This window comes from Nannobrachium achirus (assembly GCF_963921795.1).
Source record: "Nannobrachium achirus genome assembly, chromosome: 14".
Taxonomy (NCBI): domain Eukaryota; kingdom Metazoa; phylum Chordata; class Actinopteri; order Myctophiformes; family Myctophidae; genus Nannobrachium; species Nannobrachium achirus.
The window spans coordinates 24,353,565-24,376,029 of NC_137821.1; the positions used below are offsets into that span (position 1 = coordinate 24,353,565).

The 22,465-nt window shown below is 43.6% G+C and overlaps 1 protein-coding gene across 1 annotated transcript in view; it reads left to right on the top strand.

Moving 5' to 3' along the window:
* dnah2 (dynein, axonemal, heavy chain 2) overlaps positions 1–22,465 on the top strand; it is a gene marked incomplete at both ends in the record, with an annotated part of 552,347 nt that overhangs the window by 222,766 nt on the left and 307,116 nt on the right. Inside the window, 1 exon segment of the mRNA XM_080741500.1 lies at positions 4,263–4,345. Within this exon segment, the coding sequence (XP_080597626.1) occupies positions 4,263–4,345 (83 nt within the window).

Genomic DNA, 22,465 nt, shown 5'->3' on the forward strand with positions numbered 1-22,465 from the left:
AGAGAGAGATGAAGCAGGGACCCCCACAACCTTTTCATAGATTCCATGTAGTTTCATTGTTTGACAGCACAATCATCAGTGTCTTTTGGATTCATGTCAATGTGTGATTTCAGATATTTAACCACTTGAACCGTCAATACTTAATAAACTTGACCTTTCACTCTGTACTTAGTCTACTCTTTTTCCACTCTACACCAAACCAAAAATAGCAGATCTACAAGCTCACAACGCCTCGCGCTGCGTGGCGTTGTGAGCTTGTTGATCTGCTATGTTTGGCTAAAGTTCTCCAAATATGGACGCTACGGTTCAAGTGGTTAATATAGAAAAAGGAGAAAAAAAGTTTCTATCACACAAAGATTTTGGAGGACCCCCTGTAGTAAATCTGAGGACCCCCTAGGGGTCCCGGACCCCCTGTTTAAGACCCCTGCTCTAGTCTCTCTCTCTCTCTCTCTCTCTCTCTCTCTCTCTCTCTCTCTGTCTCCCTTCCTCTCTTCCCCCCCACCTGTCTCCTGATCTTTTTCTGTTCTTTATTATTTTTATTTTTTTGTCTACAAGACGTCATGTACATAAGTGCACATCTGCTCTGTTACTGCCTGCTGTTTTTCCTCTTGCCTGCTGGGAAGTGAAGCCTGTGTTTTGTCCCAGCTCCTCTAGGTATTACTGTATAGTCAACTAAAACTAAAACTATCCAAAGGAATACAGAACAGAGAACAGAAACTTTTTTCAAAACTACAGTTGGAAAAAAGTAAAAAAAAAACAGACAATGTACTACTACTAAAACAGAAAACAAATAAAACAAAACAGAATTGCAGCTAAAATCGTCTTCCAGCATCTATCTATCTTTTTTTCAGGTTCTATAAACCAAGGCCTTCCTCATAATACCTAAAGAAGCCTAAAACGAAATACAGGTAATCAATTTCTAAAACTAAAATCACATATTTGCCGTCGCAAAACAAAGTAAAACTCAACTGAAATCAAACACAAAAAGAAAAAGAAAAACAACAACATATAATCCTTTAAAAACTATTTAAATCAAACTATTCCCAAACTCCCACCTACAAATGGCTTACAAATTTCCTCACCTCCCTTCTCACTGTCTGACTCCCCCCCCCCTCCTCCTCCAGCCCTTTCACCAGGTCATCACCATTAGTGTTCACATTCTCCACGGCTAAGTTATTCATTTGACCCCTCGCCATCTCCGGGTACAGTGTGCTTCTCCAGGGTCAGTCATATGAGAATCTTGTTATGGTTACACGGGGTCAGAGTTCTGACTGGATATCCTTTCAAATTGTATTCACCCCAACAACCCTGAATTCTTCTGTGTGTGTGTGTGTGTGTGTGTGTGTGTGTGTGTGTGTGTGTGTGTGTGTGTGTGTGTGTGTGTGTGTGTGTGTGTGTGTGTGTGTGTGTGTGTGTGTACGTACACTTGTTTTACTATACTCATGAGGACCCACAAGCTTTATAGAACTTGAGAAATAAATCAACACTGGACCATTTTCCTTGTCTGACAAGCAAAATGGTGAGAAAAAAGTTTCCGATAAGGATTAATATTAGATATTAGGTTTATGGGTTAGGCTTCTAGCTATACGCCTGATTCGTACGTAGTTGTGCAACAGTGTCATGCATCGGAAACTACGCGTTCTGAGTTTGTAGATAAGCTATTTTTTCTAATATAAAGGAATTTGGCTATTTCAGCTATTTTCAAAGCTGTCCTAAAATGTTGATGTCCTCACAAGTATATAAATACACACTTTGTGTGCGCACGTGTGTGTGTGTGTGTGTGTGTGTGTGTGTGTGTGTGTGTGTGTGTGTGTGTGTGTGTGTGTGTGTGTGTGTGTGTGTGTGTGTGTGTGTGTGTGTGTGTGTGTGTGTGTGTGTGAGTGAGAGAGAGCTCTGGACCTCATACATACGCCATTAAAAGGCGTATCGGCGTATCAAAGCGCGTGGTTGGCTGCTGGGAATGATGAATGGCTGCCAGGTGCTGGGGGGTGCATGTGGTAATCATTCCAGGTAAAGGGCAGTTAGCGGGGGGACGCAGAGGGGTTAAGTAGCTGCGTCGTCGGGGCCTTTCGCGGCCGCGGCCCTCCCAGCCCACAGCCAAGCGTATAGCCTCTGGCGGGCAGCTCATCAGCTTATACCCTCCGACGGTTCTCCATGGGGCCTGGTCGCGGATGAGGTCTAAGGGGCGGGCAGGCAGGCGTTGGGAGGGGGAAATGGAGACAAGACTTAATTTCCTCCAGACCAGCGCCTGGGCCTGGGAGTGAGGCCACTGGGATGGAGAGGGGGGGAGCAAGAGGGCTTTATATGTGACTTACTGCTTGCCTGCACCTCTGTTTCCCCTGCCAGTGTCCCGAGGCTGCCCGGCTGTCTGTCTGTCTGTCTGTCTGCCTGTCAAGCCAGTAGTGGGAAAAGTACTCACATATTTTATTTCAGTTAAAGTATCAGTACTGCTATGTAGAAATACTCTGTTACAAGTAAAAGTCGGGAATTTGAAATGTACTTGAGTAAAAGTCTGAAAGTGTTGGCATCAAAATGTTCCAAAAGTTAAATTTCAAAATGTTGGAAAATAGCATATCTACAAGTTCATCGCGACGCGTTGTGAACTTGTAGATCGGCTATTTTCAAATAGCCTAGGCATAAACTAGGGCTAAAGTGGTTAATGAATGAACCTCACTTCATACTATATATGGCAAAGACATCTCCATACAGTTCATGGAGCTGGCAAATACCTCTACATCTGACCTCACGGACTCCAGATATGGATGTAGCTGACCCGTTCTGACATCACAATGATGACGCGATCGACCAGCCAGATTAATATCTCAGCGCAAACCTCGGTCGCCTCTCGCCCTTAGGGCGTCTTACTGGTAATAATACCTGCAAAGTAACTAACTAAAGTTTTCAAATAAATGTAGTGGAGTACAATATATGGATCCGAGGTGTAGTGGTGTAGAAGTAAAAGTAATGGAAATTGAAAATTCTCAAAGGAAAGTACAAATACAAAAAAAAAAAGAAAAAAAAATCAGTACTTAAGTAAAGGTACTTAGTTACTTTACACCACTGGTTTCCCCCTGCCAGCGTGCCGAGGCTGCCCGGCTGTCTGTCTGTCTGCCTGTCAGCCGGGTTCAAACCCCACACACACAACATCACCGCCCCCCCCCCCCCCCCCCCCCTCCCTCTCCCTGCCCCAGAGCCCTGGCTGCCCGGCCCTGCCGGCTGCTCGCAGAGCTTCCATCAACACAGATTTAGTGTGTGAACGGCAGGCGGCCTCAGGGAAACCAGAGGTGTGTGCGCCAGTCACAGCGTCAAGATGGGACGGGATGGTTTCCCCCGGACCCCGCCACGGTTCACTGCCGAGTCAAGCTGCGAAGGGAACACGGGGGCGAGGAGTTATATGTTGCGTTCATGCCTGCCAGATACAAAGTCCACCATTCGTTTTCAATGGAAGCCAGCGACATGAAGATGCAAAGCTACACCCGTAGTTTGTAGCTGCTACAAAAGTAAAAACGGCTACAAAGCTACAAATCTAAGTCAACTTCAGCTAAAAAGTGACAAAACGACAAAGTGTTCTATATCCACTCAACTTATCTTGCCACACACATTCCAGCTTGTATTGGGACACTGTTCCCCAGGATAAATGTTCCTTTATATTTTTCTTGCTTGTCCAACACACACTTCGTCAATGAGCTCGTTATGCAACAATTAAACAGCAACTCTGCGATAGATGTGCTGCTTTATATCTTTAGTATATTGTTTGTATCTGCCACTGTGAACAGAGCTTTAGGGACAGAGAGCACAACAGAGGCGACGTCACTGCAATGCTGCTATCACTTCTAAAAAACATTCTCATACAGGAGAAGTAAAGATCAGTTCCCTGACTAATGTAAGCTCGTGCAGTTTTTACCGCACTACACTGTTCTTAAGATCATCATAAAGGCAGACTGTCAGGCTCCTGGTACAAAAGAGGCAAAGAATAGAGACGGATCACTCTCATTTCATTTTCACTCTTATTTATTCTTGGAAGGCCAATTTAGCTGCAGTGATGTGTAAGGAAACCATCTCCAGTTATAAACCGGAGGGCTGAGTGGTAGACCGCATCGAGCGGCTTTGGAAGGAGCAGAGTGTAAATGTAAATGATATCGCCGGAATCTAAAAGTGCAGAAACTGTAATCTCTCTCCCTCTCCACTGGCCTGCTATCCGGTGAACTCGTGTCATAATACGTCTGGTAACGCTCTCCTTCTTGGCTTTGATTATCACACAGGACCTGGAGGGCATCTCCAAGACGTGGGAGGAGGTCTCCCTGGACATCACACCTTACCGAGACCAGGGTCACCACATGCTGAGGTGAGAAGAGAACCCACCGCGGGGGGGTTAGGGGGAGGTCGAGGGTTGCGACGGAGCGTACAAAGCCGTAGTGGGGAACCCAGGTGACAGGGGGTCACGTTAAAAGCCTCTCTCTGGGCTCTGGGCTCAGATGAAGGTCTTTCTACAATGGGAGGCTTTGAGTATCAGTCAAGGCAGGCAAGTAATGTATGTTTTTCAACCTGGCGTGCCTATATTTCTGGCTATGTCATTATAGGCCAAAAATAAATATATCAGGGCATGTACATTTTCTAAACTGTCTTTATATTATAAAGCAGGGGTCTTCAACGTTTTCAGGCCAAGGACCCCTTAGTTGAGAGAGAGATGAAGCAGGGACCCCCCACTACATATTTTATAAATGTGTGATGGAGATTCTCATCAATTTCATAGATAGATTCATAGACTTGTTTGACACTTAACCACTTAAAATCATAAATCGTCGGTGCTTAGTAAACTTGACCTTTCACTCTGTACTTGTTCTGCTCTTTTTTACCTCTACACCAAACCTATTTGCCTAAAATAGCCGATCTACAAGCTCTCAACGCCTCGCAGCGTGAGGCGTTGAGAGCTTGTAGATCTGCTATTTTTGGCTGTAGTTCTTCTCAGAGTATAGGGATGCGAGGGTTCAATTGTTCATTTAAAATAATTATCTTATCACACAAGGATTTCGCGGCCCCCCTGCAGTAACCCTGAGGACCCCCTAGGGGTCCCGGACCCCCTGTTGAAGCCATTTCCGCTATTCGCCGTACAATGAAGTGTGATGAGACCCGCAGGGGTGTTGGGTTACAGGGAGTGCTTGTTGTTTTTTTTTTATTATTCCAAAATACTTCATTCTTTTAGTGGGGCTCTGATTCACATTCAGTGTGTGATGCTGAAGCTCATCATGCATGCGCTGCATCAAACCTGTTGTCAGTGAGTGCTGAACTGAAAACAACAAAACTCTGTATGAATGCTTTGGAGACATGCAAAGTGCAAGAAACCACCAGGATATTCACGGGTAAGCTTTAAAAAAATAATAAAAAAATAACATGTTTGTTGTCTCAAATACAAAGCAAGAGACCAGATCAGACTCTGCAGACTCCTCTACCAAACAGCCAGTCTCTGCCAGTCCTGTTCTTTTGCACCATAAACACTAATGACACACCAATCTACAAATAGACACATTGTTGTTGTTTGGTGGAAACCTTGTATGTCCAAGGACGTACTTTACACATCCTACCTGGTTCGCGGTTTTCTTCCCCCATTCTGAATTCCCATAGACCTTTTTCATATTGCGTCATATAAGAACTGTGTTACAATTATGAACAAATTATCGCAGCGGTTTGACTGACTATCATAAACCACACAAAGCCACCTCGCCGACAATATCGCAAAGACCGTTTGTTTATTTTTGGACCGTAATGCTTATATGAGACGATTTTAAGATGACTCAATGTTATTCTCCATAGAGAATTACTTCCTTGGAACCGGGGGATGAGCGAGTCACGTCATGACTTCGTTACTCCATGGTGAAAATACTGTAGCTCAAAACTCGTTGTGGGCTTGTCGATATTTTCGCTGCTTTTGTGTCACACTCTTGTATAACAAAGTAGGCCGTTAATTTGTGTAAAGAACATAAAAAAGTCAAAATATGAAGGTACAAGGTTTCTGCCCGACAGCAACAACATGCACATCGCCCCTCCCACTCCTCATGCGTTTGCACACACACACACACACACACACACACACACACACACACACACACACACGCACGCACGCACGCACGCGCACACACACAGTGGTGCCAGATCAGGACGGGTCGGGTCTCTTGCCCGCCACGAGATTCAATTTGCAGCGGTAATTCCATATCAGAGGCGCGGTCACACAGCGCGGCGCTCGCCAAGCGGGGGGACACAAACAAGCAAGGACACGCTCGCAGCATGGCTCCACCCACCGCCTCATTATAGCTCGTGCCCTCAAGTAACAGATTTGTCCTTAATTGGAAAGTTGTCCTAATTGACTTTAGCTAATTTATGGATTAGATTATTTTTACCCTCGCGCCTAATTGAACCATAACTTTCATGTGGTTCCCGGGCCGGCCGGGCTGTGAGGGTAATTGGCTCCGAGCGCTGCGGTGTGTGTGTGTGTGTGTGTGTGTGTGTGCGCGCAGCGTGCAGGGGCGTCATTCCAAATTATGGGCCCTGGGTACAAGGATTCACTGCGGGCCCCCCATGAATGTTAAATATTGAAAAATAGCAGATCTACAAGCTCACAGCGCGGCACCGAGTGCCGCGCTGCGAGCTTGTAGATCTGCTATTTTTGAAAAATCGTGAAAATGTGTGCAAGAAACTTATGTTTCCATGTCAGTGGTGCTCAAACGTTTTCATGTCAAGGACCCCCGAAGATGATATGTATTTGGCCACAGACCCCCATCTTAAAATATTTAGTTCCGGGGACCCCCCAGAAGCAAAATTTTAGTTACAAATAAGACATATATTCAAAGATTTGCACACATTTTCACTGCTTTTCAAAAATAGCAGATCTACAGGCTCGCAGCGTTTTTCAATAGCTAAAGTTACTAGGGCCCCTCCACCTTGGGCCCTAGTAACTCAGTCCCACTTTCCCTCCCCTTGTGACGCCCCTGTGCGCGTGTATGTGTGTGTTTGTGTTTTCTGTGTGTGTGTGTGTGTGTGTGTGTGTGTGTGTGTGTGTGTGTGTGTGTGTGTGTGTGTCTGTGTGTGTGTGTGTGTGTGTGTGTGTGTGTGTGTGTGTGTGTGTGTGTGTGTGTGTGTGTGTGTGTGTGTGTGGAATGTTTTGCACCATCACATTCAGTTATGCACAGCATCCATATCGGGAGCCAATCCAATAAAGGGAGGTGTGGAGCAAAGCCACGCGAGCAGAGAAGCTGCACACCTGAGTGGGAATAAACAGTGGCGGCGTCGGGCTGATGAAGTGTGGCGCTCTGGGGTCGCCAGACCCAGAGGCGGCATTTCAGGGGGGAAAATAGGGGCAGCAAAAGGTTATCGCTGTGAAAAATGCTTGAAACTGTTCGCCTAGCCATGCCTATACATGCCCAGAATAGGGATGCCAGGTTGCAAAACTAATCTTCTGAGTTGGGGACAATTATGCATAAAATAACTGTTGGCAACTGCCATCCCGTGAGACCCCTTGTGTAACATTTTCATCTCAAGGACCCCCAAATTGATACGTATTCTTTGGCTGAGAATCTAAAAATATTTTGTCCTGGGGACCCCCAAAAGAGAAAGATTTGTCGGAAGTAGAAAATCCACAAGGTCATTCGATGTGACACATTTGAGCTTGTATAGGTCTACTTTAGAATAGCTGAAAAATTAAATGGGGCTTAACTTAAGTCTCTAAACTGTTGCTTGTCCCCTGGACCCCTGGGGGTTCCTCAGACCCCACTTTGAGTGCAAGTGAAATGGAGACTCATTCCTCCTAGCAGCATGTGTTGTCGGTGGTGGTGTGTGGGTGACATTCAGTGTAGGCAGGCCCGTCGTACAGATTTTTGGGAGGGGGGTCAAGATCAAAGACCTGGGCCCCCCCTCCACGTGGGCCCCCCTCGGTTTTCCGCCCGCGCTATGGCCGGGCCGAAAAATACGGGTTTTTCACAGGAAATTATTCATTTTTAAAGTAATAAAACTGTTAAAAACTGTTCTACACGGCGGCACAACCGTTTAGGCTTAATATAATAGGGTTTAAATAAAGCATGATGTCTTAATCTTACCTTGGGAGAAAGTTCTTTCACAGTCACTCAAATCTTTCCTACACAAACTAGACTGCTCCCGAGTCCCGTTCAATGCCCCCCCCCCCCACTGCAGGGCCCTCACTTTCCGGGAGGGGGGACAACAGTACCCTTTGCCCCCCCTTATCGGCGGCCCTGAGTGTAGGTATGCAGATTCACTGTTCCCCCGGGGCGAGAGAGAGAGAGGTGCAAAAGAAGGGAAGGGAAGGAAAGAGAGGATTATGGTTGAAAAGCTCAAGCTTTTAAGAGACCCGATAAGCACTGACCTTTAAATGCTGTGGCTCTTACAATATCGGGGACATGATAGCACTCTTAATGCGGCCTACGGACGTGTGTCAGACGGTCATTTAAGCACGTTCCTAGCATAATGTTGCTAATATATATCGTTTGGAGAGTCTCTCCCTTGCATGCGTCTGAGCACAGGTGCAAAATGGTGATGTGTTCTGTTCTGTCCCGGCTTGAGATTTATTGGTTTGTTTTGCCATTCCTATGGCTTTTTGTCCTCAACATGGCTGTCCCTCGCTGCTGGGATCTAGCCGGAGGCATGGCTGCTGCTGTTGTTGCTGCATGCAGCACTACCTAGTACCTTTGTTATGATGGTGATGGCGGTGATGATGATGGTGGTGATGGTGGCTACACGTTTTTGATTCTGTGTGATACAGTGGTTGAAGAAGTCCTCAGATTGCAAGTTATAGTTAAAGTATCAATGCCGCTGCTATAAAAATACTCTGTTACATGTAAAAGGCCTGTTTTAAAAAATGTGACTTAACTGAAGTATAAAAGTATTATTGGCATCAAAATATAGTTACAGTACCAAAGTAAAAGTAGGCCATTAAAAGTTTTCAAAAATAATTTTGAAAATATATGAAGTATAGTCTAAATCTGCAAAGTAACTAGTAACTAAGGTTTTCAAATAATTGTTATGGAGTAAAAAAGTACAGCATATGCCTCTGAGATGGAGTGGAGTATAAAGTCTATAGGGCATACTCAAGTAAAGTAACTAGTAAGACGCCTCAGGGCGACATGCAACCTAGGGAGAGGTCGCGCCAATTCTTGGCCATCTGGCAGGTCAGTGATGTATATCAGACCAGTTACCCATATATGGAGACCCCTGGTACCCATATATGGATATCCATGTACTGTATATAGTACATCCCTTTTATGGTTACAGCATGGGTGCGAGCACGACTCCAACTAATTTCAACATTGCTTAACTTCTTACCGGGTGCACGGTCGGGAAACGTATCTATACAAGAAATCTCAAAGAGAACACCAGCACTCACGGACAAGTCCATTTAAGGCACTTTTTATTTTAAGTTTAGGTCAAGGTAAGCTGCAGAGCAGCAGCAACGGACGCGTTTCGGCGTTAGCCTTCTTCAGCGTTGTATGTTGTGGAAAAAGACAGTGTCACATTTTATAATGTCTGTAGGAGCGACACCTTTCTCTGTCCGTGTAACAACAACTACCAACCCACTTAAGTCAAGTGCGAATACAATAGATATTTAGTCTTAAAGAAATACATCAAAATTCATTATACACAAATAGTCAAAAATACAAAAAATCTGAGTTGGTTCCAGTAGAGGGGTATCAATCGAAAAGCTTAATATTAATTTAGCCAATAATTAAAAGAGGTTGGGGATCGCAACAGAGAGAGGCTGTGGTGGTACCATACACATAAGTCAGGGCATATAAAAAAACAGAAAATAATTACTAAATTCAATACAGGTAAGACATTTTTTCATGAGTCTACCTTATCCAATCCTATAGTAACAACTAAACAAATATATTAGGGCCTATTCATTCCACAGATTAGTATTAAAACACAAGAAAGAAAAGATGAGAAGATTTATACAGAATTAAGTCTGCCAAAATAGCTATAATCAAGTTCATAATTTGATGAGAAGACAGGTAAAGACAAACCAACTGAAAAACATAATGTTAGGCTTTTAAGTGTTTAACTGTTAAACGGAAAGTCACAGAGATCCTCTCTTCTAAATATTCTATTTAAGTCCACCCTCTCTCGAAAGGTTGTCGAAAGAGCTACGTACACGAGCAAAGGACAACAATAGCCAAGTAAAATTAAACGTTAAAGACTTTGTCACAATACCTCATCATAGAAAGAACAGTTTAGGTTTTACCAACTAAGGCAAAAAAAGAAAAAAGAAAATAATAAAACTATTGAAACAACAACAAAAATAATACAGATTAAGTTCTCTATAAAGGCTAAAAGGTGTCTAATCCTCGCATCTTCATTCTTCTTTTCAGCAGAGAGCTCCGAAACGCGTCCGTTGCTGCTGCTCTGCAGCTTACCTTGACCTAAACTTAAAATAAAAAGTGCCTTAAATGGACTTGTCCGTGAGTGCTGGTGTTCTCTTTGAGATTTCTTGTATAGATACATCCCTTTTATGCCCATACATGGAGATCCCTCTCTGAACCAGCCACACAGATATGGGCTGTCTTCCTTCATATATGGGCATAATGGACATTCCCATAAAGTCCTGTTAGATATGGGCTTAATATTGATGACATCAGGGATCTCCATATATGGGCATAAAAGGGATTCTGTAAGAGTGGTTTCCATGACATCGCAACGACAATCCCTTTTATGCCCATACATGGAGATCCCTATCTGAACCAGCCACACAGATATGGGCCATGTCTTGGCCATCTGGCCAGTGAGTGATATATATCGATGACATCAGGGATCTTCATATATGGGCATAAAAGGGATTCTGGGGAATACCCATTTATGGACTTTTACATAGGTGATGTCACCTGTGATGTCACAGTGATGTGTCAGGGGAACCACAGTGTCAGGCGTGACCTACAGACAGAGATACGCGGACAAGATGTGCCAGTTTTCATAGTGAACTTGCGACCTATGGTGGCAAAAAGTACCTCAAAAGTGTACCTTAAAAAGTACTACTTGAGTAAATGTACTTTCCACCACCGCTGCATGTAGCACTGTCTTTGTTTTGATGATGATAACAACAACAGACAAGGTCATTTTTCATTGTGTGGAATATATTGCACTGTGTATTCCACAGTATTCCACACACGTACAGCAGAGTTCATCTCTAGCTCTACTAGCAGCGGGGGCTCTAAGGATGCCAGCGTTGGTGTGTTGCTCCGTCTGTCTCTTTGTCTGTCTGTCCATCCACCACGTTGGAGCCAAACAGCAGTTATGTCATCTACTCAGAGCATGTGTGTGTGTGTGCTTGTTTTAAAGGTGTACGGAGGCTGACACGTCTCCCCCCCCCCCCCCCCGGCTCTGTCAGCCTGTTATGAGGTATCAGTGCAGGGACATGCTGGGCCCCTGATTCAGCCCGGGAAAAAGAGTTGTAGAGGCCCTCACTGCACGCTATAGAGAGAGTTCTCTCTCTATAGCGCTGCTGCTACTCAAAGATTTGTCATTTCAGATCATGACAAGTGACAAGCCTGTGGGCCAATTACATTAGTTATATATCGTCGTTGTCGTGTGGAAACCTTGTATGTCCAAAACCGTTTGTTTTGTATTTATCATTTTAAAAATGGTTTTAACTACTTTTGTTCAAAGGCCTTATATGATGAAGCAGGGCTTTGCTATGCGAAAAAATATATACATTTGAAACTTGAAGATACAAGGTTTCTGCCCGACAGTGACGATTTACTTTGTTGGCCGCCCAGCCCCCAAAATGGAACGAAGGCCGACATTTTATTTAAAAATGTTTCCTAATGGCCGGCCTGGACCGGCCGGGAATGAACCGGCCGTTCGGGAGTTGTCCTGCTTTTCCCAATGGCCAGCACGTCCCTGGGTATCAGTGGTGCAAAAAGTACTTTTCTCTCTACTGACACAGGTACAGTAGTAGTGATACCGCAATGTAGAAATACTCTTACAGGTCTGTATCTCAGAGAGTGTACAAATGGAACCAAATGGACCCTTAAAGGATCTGTGACTCAGTGTAAAATTGATTCCATTTGTACACTCTCTGAGTTATGAGGGAAATTAAATACAAGTTTGAGAACCAATCTCCTAGCCGCTGCATTGAATTTAGATTTCCCCAGACATATCGGTAGGTGGACATCTCAGGTTCAGGTTCGGTTTATTAGTCAAATGCGTATCCATACAAGTACAGACAAACAATGAAATGCTTGTGCCAAGAGCACTCTCAGCCTTATTGCACACAAAACAATACGACAACAACAGGTCACCCAGGACAACCCAAAAAAACAACAAAACAACCATACAGTGTGACAGTGTACAGTTTAAAAACTGCGTATATTGTACATGACTACCTACGTCTCGCTTCCATCTCTTCGTTAAGCAGCCTGATTGCTTGAGCATAAAAACTATTACTGAAACGGGTGGTGTGAGATTTGATGCTCTGGTAACGTTTTTTTGAAGGGAGGAGATAGAACAGGGAATGGGCGGGATGACAGCTGTCCTTTAAGATGTTCTCTGTCTTTTTCTTACAGCGTGTGTTATAGATTGTGTGTAGCTGTGGTAATTCTGTGCCAATGATTTTGGCAGCTCTCTTCACAATTCTCTGTAACTGTTTACTGTCTTGAGCAGTCACGTTACCAAACCACACTGTTATGCATCCTGTCAATACACTTTCTATGGTACAGCGATAGAAATTAACAAGAGCCTTGGTGCTTAGGCCAAATCTCCTGAGGCGCCGCAGAAAGTACAGTCGCTGCTGCGCTTTCTTAAGGATACCTTCGCTGTTTTGAGACCATGTGAGTGAGTTTGTTATGTGAACACCCAGGAATTTGAAACTGTCCACTATGTCTACAGGTGAACCATTTATGGTTACGGGACTGTGATTGACTTCAGATTTCCTAAAGTCAACGATGATCTCTTTTGTTTTACTAACATTTAGAGAGAGATTGTTATTCTGGCACCATAGGGTTAGCTCTTCAATTTCCCTCCTATAGGCCCTCTCATCATCGTTGGATATTAGTCCTATAACCGTGGTGTCATCTGCAAATTTGAGAATAGAATTATTTCCACACCTGGCAACACAGTCATAGGTGAACAGACTATACAACAAGGGACTGAGGCAACAGCCCTGGGGCGCTCCAGTCCTGGTCAATATCTTAGATGAATGCTTGTTCCCTATTCGTACAGATTGTGGCCTGCCTGTCAAAAAGTCAAACAGCCAGTTGCAGATACTACTGCCCAGACCAAGTCCCCTGAGTTTCAACACAAGCTTAGATGGTACAATCGTGTTAAAGGCAGAGCTATAATCTATGAAGAGTAGTCTGACATAAGAGTTCTTATTCTCCAGATGTTTCAAGGCAATGTGTAGTGCGAGAGAAATAGCATCATCGACTGATCTATTAGCACAGTATGCAAACTGTAATGGATCAGTATTGGCAGGGATAATGTGCGTTATATGTGATATAACCATTTTTTCCAGACACTTCATAAGAACAGAGGTCAAAGCCACAGGGCGATAATCATTAAGACAGGTGACAGGATTTTTCTTTGCTATGGGTACAATTATGGTTTCCTTGAAACACAACGGTACCACACACAATGACAGGGACATATTGAAAATGTCAGTAAAGACTCCCGAAAGCTGGTCAAAACACAACTTAAGGACACGTGAGGCAATCCCATCAGGACCGGCCGCCTTATGAGTCCCAACGCTTTTAAAAGTTTTACTCACATCTCGTTGTGTCACCTGCAGCTCCACCGCACCGGGTGTACCCCGCACCGGTGTAACTGGGTCCGTGTTGTGAGATTCAAAGCGGGCGAAAAAGTTATTCAATTCGTCTGGTAGAGAGTCCGAGGTGTTAATAACAGCCGGCTTCGGTTTGTAATCCGTAATCGCCTGCAGCCCTCTCCACATACGCCGTGCGTCACAGCCACTATAGTTGTTCTCCAGTTTGTCCCTATATTGTCTCTTAGCGTCTCTGATCGCCCTCCTCAGGTCGTATCTGGATTTTTTGTACCGTTCCTCGTCCCCAGATTGAAAAGCGGCTCGGCGCTCCCTCAACTTCAGACGAGTATCCTGGTTCATCCACGGCTTCTCGTTGGGATAGGAGCGAACGGTTCGCGCTGGGATGCAATTCTCCACACAGAATTTAACATAGCTGGTGACAGTGTCCGCATAGTTATCCAAACTTGTGGCTGAGTCTTTGAAGATGGACCATTCTGTCGATTCAAAGCAGCCCTGGAGTTTAGATACATTATCTGTGGACCAGCACTGTACAGACCTCACCCTGGGTTGCTCGCTCTTCATCCTCTGCTTGTAGGCAGGTAGTAGTAGCACCGCATGGTGGTCAGATCTCCCAAAGTGGGGCCGTTGGACCGCTTTGTAGGCATCCTTGATGGTGGAATAACAGTGATCCAGCGTCCTTACCTTCCTTGTTGGGCACTTAACGTGCTGGTAGAAGTGCGGCAACACCGATTTCAAGTTGCAGTGGTTAAAGTCCCCCGCCACGATTGAAATGGCTTCCGGGTGCTTATTTTCCTGCTTACAAATGACATCGCTTAGCTCGTCCATAGCTTCGGATGCATTCACTTCTGGTGGGATCTCTAATCATCTGGCTACAACAGACTACATGTCAACTCCACTGGCCCGCCGGCTTTCCAGCCAGCCTCCACCTGGCTCACACACGCACGCACGCACGCACGCACGCACGCACGCACACACACACACACACACACACACACACACACACACACACACACACACACACACACACACACACACACACACACACACAGACAAGAATAGAGACGTAAAGAAATGGCGGAAAAGGTGTGCGTGTGTGCGTGCGTGCAGATGGAGAGAAATAGCAAGTGTTGAAATAGACAGATGCAGGAAAAACAAGGTGGTAAAATAGAGAGAAAGTGACATGTTTGGGAATAGGATGCTGAGAGGAGAGGAGGAGGAGGAGGGCATGTGAGGTAGAATAACAGAGAGGAGTGAAACGACTTCATCAAGAACAAGAGCAGCACAATGTTGTCCAGTAAGACCATGCCAACCTGACCGTTCCATTCGGCCAGCAAGTGTAAACAGAAATTATTTCTTCAACGTTATCGCTCATTGTCCTCCGTTTGGTTATGTAAATCATTGTTGCTGGGTTGGAAACCTTGTACAGTATGTCCAAAATGGTAACTTTTCATGAAATGGGAAAGAAGAGCATACTGTAGCTCTTAATACTTACTAATAATGATAATAATAATAACTTTTTCATTTATATAGTGCCTTTGAAAAAAAACTAAAACTAAAACTATTTCCCAAAAGCCTGAATAAACAAGTGTCCGCTCCCAATAGAAGAATCAATTTAAAAAGTATATACTCCCTGTCCAGCAGAAACCATTTATTCATTAGTTAAAATTAAAATGGCACATCTACAAGCTCACAACACTTTGCAAATAGTAAAAAAGAGTGGCTTAGGATTAGGTTTCCAAACCTGACGGCAACAGAAAATAGAGAACGGGGTTCGAGAGCAAAGTAGCAAAGTGCACCAAAGCATAAGAGACCTTGGCAGTGGATGACCTTAAGCACATGACTAGCAGCCCACACCATTAGAAGAGCTGCAGACAGCTGGAAGTGCTGAAGCACCACCACAACATCATTTATTTACTTTGGCTTTTCAACGTTCAAAATCATGTTGTGCAAGCTGAGCCTTATGGTTAAGCTTTTAACCCACCAAGACCTGAGGCCGATTCAACTAATAATGTTCTCACACTTTCAAGAGTTTTCAGAAAGGTTTGTAAAATAGCAGATGTACAAGCTCGCAGCGTGGTTTGTGGCTTGTGGTTCCATTTGTACACTCTCTGAGTTATGATGGAAACTAAAAAGGTTTGAGAACCGTTCTCCTAGGCCCTGTATGGAATTTAGATTTCCCTAGATATATCGATAGGTGGACATCTCTAATCATCTGGCTACAACAAACTACATGTCAACTTCTCTGGCCCGCCGGCTTTTCAGCCAGGCTCCACCTGACACACACGCACGCACGCACACAACTGTAAAAGCAAACATTGCAACCATTAAAAATCCAACGTGGAGTCGTGGATCAACACACAAAAAAGCCTAAGCTTGTTTCCATTGTGGTCTATTTAAAACACTTAAGAGCAGCCAACAACAGGCCAAACATTACTAATATAAATAAAGTTAGCTGGAGAAATGCCCAATTTTGTTGTGTTAACCACTTTCAGTTTTCCCCTGTTATGATCTTCTAGATCTGCTATTTTTGCTATTTATCATACAATAAAGTATATATGGCTTAAGTAGTTACTAGTTACTAACAAAGATGATATTGACCCCCCCCCCCCCCCCCCCCCCCGTCATGTTTTTTGTTTTTTTCGGCTAACAATTGTTATCAGCAATCATATACTGGAGTGCATACTCTACTACAGTATATTGGATGTCAGTACATCAATGTTTATAACAATTACAGGATAAATGCCACAGAAGTGAATGCAATTTCTTTGTGAAGAGACCCGCACAAGTGTGCGATATGAAATAACAGGCAGGATATGAATCATGTGAGGGGGATCGATCAGGAAGCCTCCGGGGGACCGCGGTGAGGACAGCAGAATGATAGAGAAGAGACTCTCTCGCTCCTCGGGTGTCAATCTCACCGCTTCCTATTTTTAGAGGCCGGGGGAGTCTGATCTCCACCCGAAACTATCAGAATACTCGAGTAAAAGAGTCAAAGGTACACAAGTATTGGTGTCAAAATAACCAACGGTATGGTAAAAGTTGCTGCTAACATTTTTCAAACATTCTCTACAACCTCAAAATTGTCTACAACCTCACAGCTTGTAGATCGGCTATTTTTTTTGAATAGTCCGAAGAATAGAATAGGGATTAAGTGGATAATGTATGTATGTCTTGTAATAATCATCAAATCTGAAAGGTGACTAGAAACTAAAACTGTCAAACAAATGTAGTGGGGTAAAAAGTACAATAATTATTATGAGATTTAGTGGAGTAGAAGAATACAGTAGCAATAAATGGAAATCCTCAAGGAAAAATACCTATAGTAAAATTGTGTACTTAAAGTGATAGTTCAGCTATTTTTGACATAAAGCTGTGTGAAATACTTGCCATTAAAATAGTGGTTACAAATGTATTAATTCATTACCAGAGTCCTGTGGTCAGAGTTCTGGTCAGTTTTAGATGAATATAAAGTAGTTCCGGTGATTTGGCAGGGGCTCATGGCCCAATCATTAAAAATAGATGAATCCACAAAACTAGCGTCATTTGTATTGTTGACCTATTTCTACCAAATAGACCAACTTTCGTTCAACTTTGACGCCTCTGTCACATGGTACTATTTTTTGTGTCCAGTATCACTACGCCGCTACAACGTATTTCCCCCAAACGAGGTGCTTTGCAGTCAGCTGATGAGAACGAAACCTCGCTCTATATGGTAGAAATAGGCCAACAATACAAATCACGCTAGTTTTGTGGATGAATCTATTTTCAATGTTTGGGCCACGCCAAATGGCCCCCACCCCATTGGAACTACTTAATATTCATTAGAAACTGACCAGAACTCTGACCACGGGACTCTGCTAATCAATTAATACATTTGTATCCACTATTTTAATGGCAAGTATTTCACACAGCTTTATGTCAAAAATAGGTGAACTATCACTTTAAAGCAGTTTCTTTGTGTGTGAACACATTCTTATTTTATCCAATCAGTAATGGTAGAGTATGTTAATACTATATATGTTTTGGTCTCCTGCTCTTCTATTGAGACACCCTGTACCTTAGACACAACCTTTGACACAGTCCTCTTTCTGATTTGACAGCAGGCACGTGCACACATAGACATCAAAGGGGGCTTGAGCCCCTGCCCTTTTATCCGTCTGTAAAAAATGCCCTCTCCAGACCATGAATGCAGTTTTTACTATGGTGAAAGAAATGCAAATCCATGCCATACCTGAAGGAAGCATTCAACAGAATTGCCATGTCCAAACTCTCTTGAACTTGAATGCAGCACCTTATGTTGAAAGAATATGCCACATCTCCTGTATTGACTTGATTAGGTTTAGTTCAGTGTGGTACCAAGTACTGAAAATAGCCGACCTCCAAGCTCTGCGACGCGTTGTGAGCTTGGAGGTCTGCTAATTTCGATATTTTCACCAAAAGGTCCTTTTAGAAATTTCAGCCCCTGCCTGCACGTCCCTGATTGACAGACCTGAAGGTCAAAATCAAATATCTCCCCAGAGCAAGCAGGCAGGCTCTATTAAGTCAGTGGTGATCATTTCAGAACTTGCACAGGAGAACCTGCGGGTTCAAATCCGGGGTAGAACAGGAAAGTTCCAGTACTTTTTAGTACAGTTACTCGAGTGAACGTACAGTACTTAGTTACGTTGCAGCAGCGTACCGCTCGGGTGTCAGGCTCGTCTTCTTCTCTATTTAGAGCGTGTTCTCCATCTCTCCTCTGTCATCGTCACTCTGTCATGGTCTTTCACTGTCTTTCATCCTCCATCATGGCCTCTGTCGCTGACTGCCTCCTCCCGTCTTTGAGTCTCTATCTCTCTCTGTCTGTCAGAGCTGTCAGAGAATTCCCTCCCTGATAACTCTTTGTCTAACAAGTGAACGGACACCCGCCTCGTCCACCCGGCCATGCTGGAAAGTAACAAAGTACGAGTATATGTTTGCTCAAGTTACTGTTTGCCTGGGATGCAGACTGATTGCTACGCTCAGCTTGTTTTTTTTCGCTTCAGTCTGCAAAGCCTCCAGTGGCGTCAGTTCAGAACAAGCTAAGGTATGGCAACATGACTGGTGTCTTACACGCGCGCAGATACCAGTCATGTTGCCATACCTTAGCAACAGGCATGATACATTTATTTTAACACTTAAGTTGCAATCAATTAAATCTCTTTGAAGGTCCAAGATGCCATGGTCTCCATAGACTTCCATGTAATTCATAGTGCACGGATCGTGCACGCCCATGCCTAGATCATGCACCACGTGTGTGCACACTGTTCACAGCTTTCAAACAAAAAAATCAGCTTGGAAATCCGTTCAGGCATTCATGATATAGCAGCCATTATGTTTTCTTCAGATGTAAACAAACATGGCTGCCATGTTTGAAAGAATGGGTTGGTATGGGGGTTAAACATGCAATTTCGTGGTCACGATCATGCCTAATACATTTTTTGAGGTCTAAAAAACATTTTTGAAAAAAAAAAAAATGTTTTCTTCAAAAACGGCCCAAACTCAGGAAACTCGGGGTTGGCACAGGGGGGGTACCTATACAAACTCGGGAAACTCGGGGTTGGCAAGAGAAGTGTTAAGAAGTACATTTTATTCTACGGTTTCTTGGGCTGGATATGGCAGCCTGGAAAGTGCAGCTAAACTTGGCATGTTGGTAAACGTGCCACGATAGACCGTTTGTCAGCCTTCTGATTGGTCCCTGAGACTCCCTGACTGGCCAACCAGAAAAAAACATTCACTTTTTGCTATCGGGGGTGGAGTTTGTGCAGTGGAGAATGTTAAATGTGGCTTTCAAAACTGTCCGCAGTGCGCGACACGGCGATCGCCCGGTACGGCCGCGATCTCGGCCGTGATCTCGCTCATCATAATGAATAAGCTTCAACAAACTAGTTCACATGGACCATATCAATGGTCTAAGAGTCACGATTGGGTACATATATTTTAAATGGGCAGAATTACGAAAAGCCAGCCTATTATGTGAGGTTAGGATTATAGTTCTGTCCTCTTCCTACCCAGGATGCAATGCGCGGTCTATTCTCTTTCTGATCCAGAGGATTAAACTAATTAAAACATTTATTTTCGGGGGGAAAACTACTGTTTTGCTATGTAATTACTGTACCTTTTTCTTCCCTTTTTATTAATATCACGTAGATGTGTTTTTTGTGGTACTTTATATAGCTGTAATGAGGCTATGAAGGGAAAAAAAATCCCATCCACTACCACTATAAAAGAATCTGCAAAGAGGATTCTGTCCCACTGGGATTAAACAAATTAAAACATATATTTTCGGGTAAACCCCCTGTTTTGCAATGTAACTACTGTACCTTTGTCTTCCCTTTTTATTAATATCACCTAGATGTTTTTCCTTTGGTACTTTATATAGCTGTAATGAGGCTATGAAGGGGAAAAAAATCCCATTCACTGCCACTATAAAAACAATCTGCCCAGGGTCAAATGTCCTATCATAGTAACAGGGCAGAATGGGGCGGGATTTGCAAAAGGGCTTATTAACAATAATGCATTGCACCTGTGCATCTGACCTGCGGAACCTGGGAATATTCCATTCTGTCAAGATGGGGAGAATACAAGTGTGGAGAATATAATTATAATACCTTGTTAAAGTGACCATTTTGTTACATTTTGCATTTGTAGTTATTTTACTGTAATTTAACAACATAATAACCAGCACAGATAGACAAAGAGACATTCATGGATTTATATTTAAAAGTCACTTTTATTTTCGCCCCTGGACCCAGGGTATGGCAGCTGCATACCCCTGCCATACCCAATTGACGCCCCTGAAAGTCTCCTATCTCAGATTCTCCTTGCACACTATGTAGAAAACTAACTGCTGCTTCTGATTTGTCTGTGGGGGGAGTGTTGTCCAATGTAAAATGCTCGCTGAGTAGCGAGGGTGAGAAAGACGAACACAGCAAATCAGTTTGGATTTGAGGCTTTTTGTACTGTCATTGTACTTAACCTACTTAAAGGAGTAGTTCACCCCCAAAATGACCTTTTCTTTTCTATTGATTAGTCATGCCATGGAGACTTGAGTTCAATCATATTTTTTTGGATTTGTCGCATTCTTAAGACAATCATTTGATTACTATAAATGGGGACCCAAATAGATTTGGGTCTCCATCCGAAATCATAAAAAATGTACTATAATCACATTTTTGTCTTAGGAATGCGACAAAAAAATAAAAGAAATATAACTCAAGTCTCCATGAGATGAGTAATCAGTAGAAAAAAGTCATTTTGGGGGTGAATTACTCCTTTAAACCCCATACATTGTTGAATGGAGTCCCTCCGGGCTCTATACTTTTTTCTGTTTTCCCTACACGTTAAATAACTTTGCTGAAAAGATTCGCTTGTAGATCGGCTATTTTCCTGCGAAGGTTACTTTAGTTTCCCCAACTGATTATGTCACTGGTAGGCGGGTTTCTGGACTGTCCACATGCAGCTCTCTCCTCTGAGACACGGCAGACAGAAATGATGGCAATTTATAATGAGCATTAGTGAGCACCAATTATGAAGATGGGTGAACATGGGTGACATGGTCCTTGAAGTAAAAGGAAAAAAAAGAACCTCCTCTTTCATCGACGTTCACTGTCTCTCATCCATCAAGATTTCTGTTCGACTGTCTTGTCTGTCTTTGATTCTCTCTCTCTCTCTCTCTCTCTCTCTCTCTCTCTCTCTCTCTCTCTCTCTCTCTCTCAGTGTCATATCTGTCAGAGATTAGACGTCCCTCCCTCCTAACTCTTTGTCTTAACAGTCGCCTGGTGACACTTGCCTCAGCTCCAGTTAGGGCTGGCTGTCGCTGCCGTGACATCTTACTTGACGATTCATTTTCACACAAATGATTGTGATTAGCGATTTAATTGTGAAGAGAAGAAAAATACATTTGTGTTTGCCTTCTAGGCTTTGTAAACAACAATTGCACAGTGCAGATATTACAAAGAAATGACTGACAATTGACAGGTACCAATAATACAAATAATGTGCTATGGCCCTATTGAATGGATAATGTTATAACATTTCCACTATTTTTGAAATGTTTGAAAATGTATGAGCATTTTTCAACGTGAATTCATACAGACGAACGGAAACGATTCTCATGCGAAAATAATAGCGAATATCTCAAATAATAGCGAAAAAGATTTCTAGCGTACGATTATTACGCAATTACCTCCACAGGGCGTGTGCTGTGCGTCCCAGCGCGGCCATTTGACCACGCGGCTCCGGGACTCTCTCCTCGCCACTTCATCGCTCGTGGCTTTTCCTTCTCGCAGTGTTTTCCTCTTCCACGGTGGTGGGTAGGTGGGCGGGCGGGCGGGGGGGAACTAAATCAATTCCAAATTATTGCATCTCTCAATAACTGATGGCCGTGTCTGGGCGGGGGACAAATGATTAATGGCGATACTATGGAGGATATGAGTAAGACACACACACAGAGACGTTATCACTCAGCCCCGCTGGCACGTGCACGGACACACAGGCATGGCAGCAAGAGATAATATCTGTGTGTGTGTGTGTGTGTGTGTGTGTGTGTGTGTGTGTGTGTGTGTGTGTGTGTGTGTGTGTGTGTGTGTGTGTGTGTGTGTGTGTGTGTGTGTGTGTGTGTGTGTGTGTGTGGATCGGGTAGTTTGTTCAGTATAGGGAAGAGTAATTGAAGTT